Here is a 9,417-nt window from a genome sequence, read left to right on the forward strand (position 1 = left end):
AAAGGACAACAGCTCCGGGTTAAACGATCAGCATCCCCGTGGGGGGGGGGGGGGGGGGTGGAACGGGCCGAGCGCTGCTGACCTGTCGAAGAAGGCGGCGAGCAGGCGCCTGAGCAGCACCTTGTGGCGCGTGCCGGCGCTGACGTGGCAGTTCATGAGCTGGGCGCGGGAGATGAAGACGGAGGTGCCGCTCACCAGCTCCAGCTTCTCCGCCGGGTCGCCCTCCTCGTACATCTTGGGGTGGCAGCGGTTGCCGATCTGACTGATGAGCTCGGCGGGCAGCGAGGCCAGATCCTGGCGGGCCCGCGCCCCCCGGCCCCCCCGCCCGCCGCCAGAGTCCGGGGCCAAGTCCGGCAGGGCCTCCACCCGCTCGCCAACCACTGGGGGCGGGACAAGGCAGGGATTGGTTCTCTTATTAACGGCTGATTTCAAACCATACGGAAATAAGACAAAACAACTGTTTATCTCTTATTTACTGCTTAAATAACACAAAGAACTTCAGCAAATTTAAATATTAATATTATATTTAACATCTATTCATGAACACAAGTGTGAAAAGAATCTATCCGTACATATCTTGACCCCCCCGATTCCGCTTTTTTGCATTAACATGCAGTGAACCTCCTGAAGTGGGTTTTATTCTTACTTCAGTGCATCTGAAACATGAATTCAGACCAAAGAAAAGACTCGCCGCCGTGGCCTTTGACCTCTGGAGGACAATGAGCTTTGTAACTGAACTGTGTTTATACAAACTTCAGTTTGTAGAATAATGGGTTTGTGTCCTCTTCTACGCCGTGATCGGAGACCTCAGGTGACCTCAGGTGACCTCAGGTGATCTCAGGTGACCTCAGGTGACCTCAGGTGATCTCAGGTGACCTCAGGTGACCTCAGGTGATCTCAGGTGATCTCAGGTGACCTCAGGTGATCTCAGGTGATCTCAGGTGACCTCAGGTGACCTCAGGTGACCTCAGGTGACCTCAGGTGATCTCAGGTGACCTCAGGTGACCTCAGGTGATCTCAGGTGATCTCAGGTGACCTCAGGTGATCTCAGGTGATCTCAGGTGACCTCAGGTGACCTCAGGTGACGGGCCCCTGGGAGGTTAGGGAGGACCCAGCAGCGGCGTGACGTACCTGCCGTGCCTGCGTTCAGCATGCTGTACATGGTGTACATGTTGCAGATCTGTCGGTACTGCTCTTCGGCGCTCTCGTCCGCCACGTCCTCCTCCTCCTCGTCGTCGTGGTAACTGAGCGGCGAGTCGCTGGTGTACATGCTCAGCGTCCCCGGGCTCGTGCCCTCGGGGGTCCCGACGCTGTTGTTGTTGTTATGGTTACTGTTGAGTCCGGCTCCTCCCACCGCGGTGGCGGCGCCGCAGCCGGCCGCCATGGCGGCGGCGCCGCCTCGCCCGGAGGCGTCCTGGGCCGTGATGTTGGAGGAGGAGCACGAGGAGGAGGAGGACGAGTAGCGGGCGGCCTTCCTCAGCCCGCCTCCCCCGCCGGACCCCCCTCCGCTGTCCCGGTTGCCCCCCTCCCACAGGCGCTTGGCCACGGGGGTGCAGACCACGGAGTACGGGGAGCCCTCCTGCAGAGAGAGAGTCAGACAGGAAGCTGTTACTTTGGGTTCACGTCTCTGCTTTCACACCTTTCAGCTGCAACCAGCGGATCATTTTCATGCTTTTTTTCTCAGAACGACCTTCCCTTGAACGTCTATGGAAGCCTTCTCAGACTCTCAGACTCAATGCCCCCCCCCCTCCGGCGCCCCGCTCCACGCGCCGCTCTATTAGCATTTCTGACTAGACGAGACGCAACAACAACGCCGCCCACCTGCTGCGCCTGCAGGGTGGAGGCGGTCGGCTCCGACTTCACCTTGGACACGAGGGGGAGGGGCGTCAGGCAGGAGGCGGGCCTCCCCGCGGCCGGGGCGACTGCGCTGCCCCCCGTCGTCTGGGCGACGGGACTCTGGGGGTCGGAGGGCGGGGTCTCCTCGCTGTGGAGGCCCTGGGAGTCACAGCTGGGAGACGACACCTGTCAGAAGATGAGCACATCGTTAATGATGTAATGATCTTCCTCCTCAGCGATGCGTGACCTTCATGTTCATACAACCATGTGCGTGATTACATGAAGTTGATTCTATTACAAAAGGCACAAGGTTTAAACACGTCACGTTGATGCATTTAACTTTCTAAATGATTTAAGCGCGTTGAATAATCTCCAAACGATCATTTCCCAAATAGATGAGAAGCTCCTGGGAGCAGGAAGTGCTGCCGTGTTCCTTAACATCCATCACTCCCCTCCTCCGTCTGGAGGTGTTAAAGAGTACTTTCAAGAAAATCACTTTTTCCTCGTCAATATGCAGATTTATGCAGCGCAGCACTTGAGATCTAATCAGATCATCTGCTGCTCTTATAGAGGCGGGCGTTTGGTGTCAGAACAACGACTCCATTCTTCTTCTTGTTGAGAACGAGTCTCAAACAAACAAGAGGGCCTCACGCCTTCAGGACATCACTAGAGCAGCTCGTGGATGGTGCTGTGGTGATCATAGCGCTCGCCTTCAGGAAGAACTCGGTGCCTTTCTCCATGATCTGCTGGATCTGCAGGAAGCCGGCGGTGTACATGAGGAGGAACTGGTCCCCCACGTTCATGCTGAGGCGCCCCGTGTAGCAGAAGGCCAGGATCTGCTGGAAGCTCTGCGGCTGCACGGCGGGCGGCAGCTCCACCACGCCGCTCTTCCCGCCGGCGTTGAACAGGTCCCGGAAGTAGGAGCTGCTGGCCGCCAGCACGGCGCGGTGGGCCTGGGGGGGGGGGGAGGAAAACCACATGGTGACAAAGAAGACGCAGGAGCTCCGCCTCCACCGCCTCACGCTTCCATTTACTGCAGCTCACTCTGAAACGAAGCCGTACAACATTCTAATTGTTTTGAGCAGCAGCAAAGCAGAGGATTTCTTCCCTTTGTGAGCGAGGAGGCCACAGGGGGCTCACGCAACACCATCTGTGAGACGTGAGTCAAAGCGCCCCCCCTGTAGTCATCGGCCTTTACAGAAACAGAATCAATGCTAAGCTAATGCTACGGAGCAGATGGAACCCCTGGTTCTTCTGAGCCCCCCCCCCCCGGCCTCCTGGACGGGTCGCGGGTGCAAACCCACCTTGAAGGCGTGTCCCTTGACGACCACGGAGACGTCGCAGTAGAGGCCCTGCAGCCGCTGCTCGTTCAGACACTCCAGGATGTTGTTGCCAAAGTTGGGGATCGCCATCTGCAGCGTCTGAGCCATAACGCTCTGCCCAGCACCACGGGGTCTGCAGGAGGCACAGAGGGGGGGGGACACACACCATCGTGTCATTATGGCCTCTGTAACATCAGCATGGCGACGTGGAGCTACCTGCAGCCCCTGGGAGGCCTCGTGAGGTAACGCCCCGTTAGCCGTTAGCAGGACTGAGCTAAATGTGGTCACTTTTATTCTAGAAGCACTTAGCGTTCTATTTTATACTGTAGATTTAAACTGTTCAATGCCATTGTTCTTGCAGCATTATTTGTCCTGTTGTCCATTGTCTCACTGTCCTACTGTCCAATGTCCTGCACCACCCACCAGGTCAGATTCCTTCCAAGTCTCTTAGAGATATTTTAGCAATAAAAGCTCCTGATGGCCGGCGCTCTCTTTGTCTGCATCACACGGAGGAGCAGGACCAACGTGTGGAGACAATCTAACTCCACCCGGTTAGGTGGAGATAACTAGTCACTAGAGGAGGAGGAGGAGGAGGAGTGGGAGGAAGAGGAGATAAAGGAGTAATGAGAATAAAGGATGAAGGAGAAGCAGACCTCAGACTTCAAATGGGATCCGAGCGTGATGATAAATAACTTTATTCCAAACTTCAAAATGAAAGAAGGTTACATAAGACCCTTGTTTCATCCCATCTAACTCACAGTGAAGAACCGCTGGGTGGGTTTCTGGCCTACTTTGTTGTCGTCGCTCATCCTCGGTTACGTAACTCGTCCATTTCACTCCTTCATCACCCAGCAAAGCGGGCCGTGATGGGAGGAGGAGGAGGAGGAGGAGGAAGGGTCCAACATGTGACAGACTAACAAACGCTTTCGGTTGGACTCTTTTATGTCGGGCTACAAAAAGCACACAATGTTCATAGTGAGACTTTGATGTGTGACACAAATGGGCCTCACACAGCACAGCTTATATTCACTTTCATTGGACACCTGTTCAGTATTAACTGAATCAAAGATGATATTTGGGAGAAGGGTAGATGTGACCCGTCCCAACTGTGATGTCATCAGAACATCTCGTTTCTGCACTCTCATCTGTGGCGCTGGTTGGGTAACCGCAGCCAGGCCGGCGTTACCAGGACGACCAGGAGACCATTCCTTGTGTTCTGGGCTCTGATGGCGTGGAAACGACACGTCTGATCTGTAAAAAGTAGCTTCTGTGATTCATTGGAACAAATCCAGATGAATTATGATTGAGGCAGATTATTAAACAGCATTAAGCCAATAAAAAGCCTCACGGTTTGCATTGTGTGTTTTTATGAAGACGATCACGTAACCTTTTGATGGTTTGCTGACTTCAGATCAATGATCATCTTTAAGTATCAGTGTGATCAGAGACGTTTGCTCCCTTTTCTCTTTAAGGGCGGATCCGACCGAGCGTTCGATTGACTCGGAACATTAAAGATCCATGAACCGTAGTCGGTCATTTTAACAGCTTCACAACTAAAAGAACAAAGACCCAGACCAATAACAAGTGCTCTTCAGTAAAGCCGATGCATGTGAGGACATCCAGGACCCCGGGGGCCTCTGGGCGGAGTGACTCAACAGTCCAGATGGGCCGGAGGCACCGTGCCAATCAGTGTCTGTCAACAGGGGTCAACGGGGGTCAACGGGGGTCAACGGGCCAACGGCGTGCAGCACACCAGCCCGTTTACCGCCGGCCTACAATCCCAGTGGGGTCAAACCGGATGGCGTCACATTTGATTCAGACAGAGAGGATTTCAGATACTTGAAAGCACTGCAGTAAACACTCCATTAGTGGAGATAAGAGCCGGCGAGGACGCAGCGCGTCTGGACCACGTGGGAAAGGACGTTCTAAACCAGAGACCACGGGTCCAAACCGCTGGTTTCCATCGCTGTCTCACCCCTCCAGCCTCATTATATCCTTTCATCTTATTCTGTAGCAGTCGAACTCATGGGTTGCAATAAATGGCTTTTAATTCTGATACCAGCAAAACGTTAAAATGACATTCGCTAAGTACGTGAACGCTACGGACCTACCAAAAGGCTTAGAGCTTATTATGACATCATCATGGCGGCGGTCACATGATCGGAAACAAATAGTTTCCTGATGAATAAACTATTTACACATCACACAAATAATGCTTTAGGAAAAGAGCATTTTGGAGCCAATGGTTTAATCCTCACAGCCGAGAAGCTCCTCACGACACCAACAAAGCGTCAGAGCACCTCGTGCTCCATTCGTCCTTCAGGCTACTCGTGCAGTGGAGCCGCTGCACGGCTGCAGCTTGCAGGCGTGAAGGTGAAGCCAACTTGCCCCGGTGGATAGACCCAAGGCGGAGGAGGAGCGGGCTCAGCGCGCCGCGAGCTGCAGACAAACGGCCACAAAGGGCAGCACGAGGATTAAAGGCCCGCTGGCATTTCATCGGGATTCCTTTCATCAGTCTTTTGGATTAATTATGTGTGTATTAGAAGTGGAATCGTGCCCACACGGCGACGGTTAAAATACCCCCCCCCCCCCCCCCCCGTTTGGGATCCGCATCGTTCATCAGCAGTTAGAACGAGGCCGTTCAAAAGGTGCCACTGCTGAGATTTAGTTTGAGCGCCAACTGTGAAGACTGATCACGATTCATTAATTCAAACGTTTTATTCTGCACCAAAAAACAAACAATGACAGCAGACAGTGCTGATTGGATCGTTTGTACAGTCTGATCGGATTAATATGAACCATCATATCTAAACACTATTAACTACCTGTTCAGAATCAATAGTGTTTCTACTAAACTTCCCTGGTCATTGCACCGTGACACATTATTGTACCTCAACAGTTTGTGTCGATGTAAAGGGATCAATATGCAGTGCACTAATTATGCAATATTATCCAACTGAAGTGGCTCAGGGGGACATTTTCTCAGTGCATTCTGGGTATTATCCAGGTTTGCCTTGCATATATACCCATATATATCAAGCTCTAAATGACCATGAGGATTTTGGTTACAACACCGGCGTGTGACGGCAGCAGCAGGATTAAGATTAAAATGTCTTCTCTGTAACATCTGCACTCCGTCTGATGAAGGCCTCCTTGGTGGAGCTCCTCTGGCTTTGTCCACGTGTAAATACGTGCAATCACATAAACAATCAGCGCCGCCCTCCATGCGCACACTAGCAAAAATCCTTCAAGTTGTCATTTGTGTCGCATAGAGCCAAATAACCATATAATATAAAACCATATAATATATAACATCCGTGTCCGGCGCAGACAACTCAATCCGATTCAAACCAACACCGGGGAGCGTGCCGTGTCAGCCGCTCACATCCTCCCTGCCACCTCTCGGGTCAGAGGTCACAACAGCTTCCAGGAAACATGAAAGGGGAGTTCATTCACACTACTTGACCTTTGCCCCGCAGCCCCCATGTGAGCTATTATATGCTTTCTGTGTGGGCTGCCACGTCTGTGTGTGTGTGTGTGTGTGTGTGTGTGTGTGTGTGTCCTTGACAACTTTAAGAGTTCATCTGCAGAGGCTCATACTGGTGTTTACTGCATGCAAACCAACACACAGCCTCCAGCTAACAGCACACTGCACTAAAAAAGAACAAAGTAACTTGATAGCCGCAGTAAGCTAGCTGGCATTTTCCTTTATATAATCGATACTTTGAATGCACCGTAACACACACACACACACGTGTGAGATCAGCATCAATCCCACCCTGATCAAACTCGGTTTCCTGGTTCGGGAGGTTAGAAGGTGGCCTGTTAGCACGTAGCAGGCTAACGCCAGAAGCTAACCCCGGTATGAGGGGTGAAGCCCCTTCACGCACACAAGTGCCGAGAAAAGCCTTTAAATCGCATTTAATTTATTCCAACCGTGTCTGCCTCCTTCGCTTTTAAAGCATTTTATGCCTCAAGTCCTGCATTTGCCGACACTCGCGAGGAGGGGGGGGGCACCGACATGTTGCTAAAGTGTGTAGCCTCCCCCGAGCCCGGACCAAGAGCCGAAACTTCCAACATTTTATTTTAATTCACCCACATTAATTATACATCAATTAATCTCACATGAAACGACTGGCAGAGGCGACGTCTCGCCGGTAAACGCCTCGGCGAGGAGGAGGGGGGAGGCGAGAGGAGTCGGGGAGCAGCGGTGGGGGGGGGGGTGAGCAGGGCAGTTAGCGGCCCGGGCAGAGAGCTCTCGGTGCCCCGCCGTGTGCCAGCCTCGATGCCCCGGCAGGGCTCGCGGGAGTCCTCGGCTGGCCCGCGCCGGTGCGTTCAATGGTCGCAGCGGAAAAACGGACACGAAAAACACCGCTGCGCTTCTTCTTCTTCTTCTTCTTTAAACTCACTCACACGTGTATCGTCCCGAGGGCACAACGGGAGAAAAACGGGTAACAAAAATAGTCGCGGGGGTAAAATATTTAGCACCCTACCTCTCCTGTCCCCCCCCTTTTTCTCTCTCGCTCCGCGCGGTTTGATGTCGGCGGAGCCTTCTCTCCTTCCCCCCGACGGCCGAATGGCAGCTACCGACACGGGACGGACACACGTCGCCTCCACTCCTCCAAAAGAATGTCGCTGGGGAGTTAACACGGCGAATTAATTATTCATTAAAATCCTCCTCGTCCTCGTCGTAGCCCCCCCCCCCCTCAAAAAAAAAGAAAGAAAGAAAGAACCGGTAACTCAGTGAGCTCCGTGGACTCGGCCGAACGTTCGCGCCAGCGGCGTCTTTTCCACCGGCGATGAAGCGGGGGGCGTCTGGTTCTCCATCTTTTTACCCCGACATCAACAGGTCATCCCGGGACAAGAACACGCGTTGCGACGGCAGGGGCGAGACGGACGGACGGACCCCGGCGTGGAGGGGAGGGAGGGGGGGCTGTACGATCTTAACGCACTCCCGGACATTAACGGATGAATTAACGGACATTAACGGATGAATTAATGGCTGTTGGCCCGCTTTACCCACCAGCGAAGTAGCTTTTAATTTAGGGAGTCGAATCAGTGGGGGGGGGGAGAGGGCAGGGGGGGGTTGATGAGGTGAAGTGGTTAAAGTTTAGTCCCCCCCCCCCCCGGAGTATAGTAGCTAACACACAACTTTAACACCCATCCCCTTAAAACAATAAAACAACAAAAGCTTAACCCCGCCCCCCTCACCCCCCCCCCCCGCTTCAACAAACCGCAGACCAGCAGCCTACAAATCAAACTCACCCATCCGAATTCATGATGGCTCCACACACACACACACACACACACACACACACACACACACACACACACACACACACACACACAGGGTTCGGGGGGCTCAACTGACGGATCCCGTCTCGCCGGCCCCGAGCCCCTCGACCCGTCGGCCCCGGTGGACTCACCCCTCTCCGGGCGGCGTGCGTGTCTAAATGTCCGCTGATGGGGCTCGATGGCGGGCAGCGGAATCGCGGCGGTGCAACGTCTCCCTCCGCCTCGCTACAGGCAGCCATTCATTGTGACCGCATTAAAAAACACGAAACCCCTCCGTGAACCAGCAGCCGGAGCACGCGCGCACTGTATCACGCGTACACGAACATGCTCACACGTGCACTCGCGCGCGAACTCACGCTTGCAGGCGGGGAGAATGAGCGCAGAGCCATCGAGGAGGGAGGGGGGGGCAGAGAGAGGTTTTTTGGTTTTTGGGGGGGTCGGATGCGCGGGGGGAGGGGGGGGGGGTATCCCAGGGGTTGCAGACAGATCTCAGAGCTACTGATCAGACAGGAGGGACACAGACAGACAGGATGGACACAGAGAGACACAGACAGAGACACAGACAGGAGGGACACAGAGAGACACAGACAGGAGGGACACAGAGAGACACAGACAGAGACACAGACAGGATGGACACAGAGAGACACAGACAGAGACACAGACAGGATGGACACAGAGAGACACAGACAGGAGGGACACAGAGAGACACAGACAGAGACACAGACAGGATGGACACAGAGAGACACAGACAGAGACACAGACAGGATGGACACAGAGAGACACAGACAGGAGGGACACAGAGAGACACAGACAGAGACACAGACAGGATGGACACAGAGAGACACAGACAGAGACACAGACAGGATGGACACAGAGAGACACAGACAGAGACACAGACAGGATGGACACAGAGAGACACAGACAGAGACACAGACAGGAGGGACACACACAGACAGGATGGACA

At 53.8% G+C, this 9,417-nt stretch overlaps 1 protein-coding gene across 1 annotated transcript in view; it reads right to left on the reverse strand.

The window, feature by feature from the left end:
* The window catches only part of nacc1b (nucleus accumbens associated 1, BEN and BTB (POZ) domain containing b), a 9,175-nt gene extending 500 nt beyond the window's left edge, over positions 1-8,675 (reverse strand). The window contains exons 1-7 of the mRNA XM_062564405.1: positions 8,585-8,675; positions 7,652-7,793; positions 3,141-3,291; positions 2,547-2,789; positions 1,822-2,022; positions 1,132-1,579; positions 83-380 (exon numbers count right to left, since the gene is read on the reverse strand). Coding sequence (XP_062420389.1) covers positions 83-380; positions 1,132-1,579; positions 1,822-2,022; positions 2,547-2,789; positions 3,141-3,266 — 1,316 coding nt within the window. The 5' untranslated portion in view covers positions 3,267-3,291; positions 7,652-7,793; positions 8,585-8,675. The remainder of the gene's footprint in view (positions 1-82; positions 381-1,131; positions 1,580-1,821; positions 2,023-2,546; positions 2,790-3,140; positions 3,292-7,651; positions 7,794-8,584) is intronic.
* Positions 8,676-9,417: the final 742 nt, after the last annotated feature.

The sequence above is a fragment of the Pungitius pungitius genome, chromosome 9 (assembly GCF_949316345.1).
Source record: "Pungitius pungitius chromosome 9, fPunPun2.1, whole genome shotgun sequence".
Classification (NCBI taxonomy): Eukaryota; Metazoa; Chordata; class Actinopteri; order Perciformes; family Gasterosteidae; genus Pungitius; species Pungitius pungitius.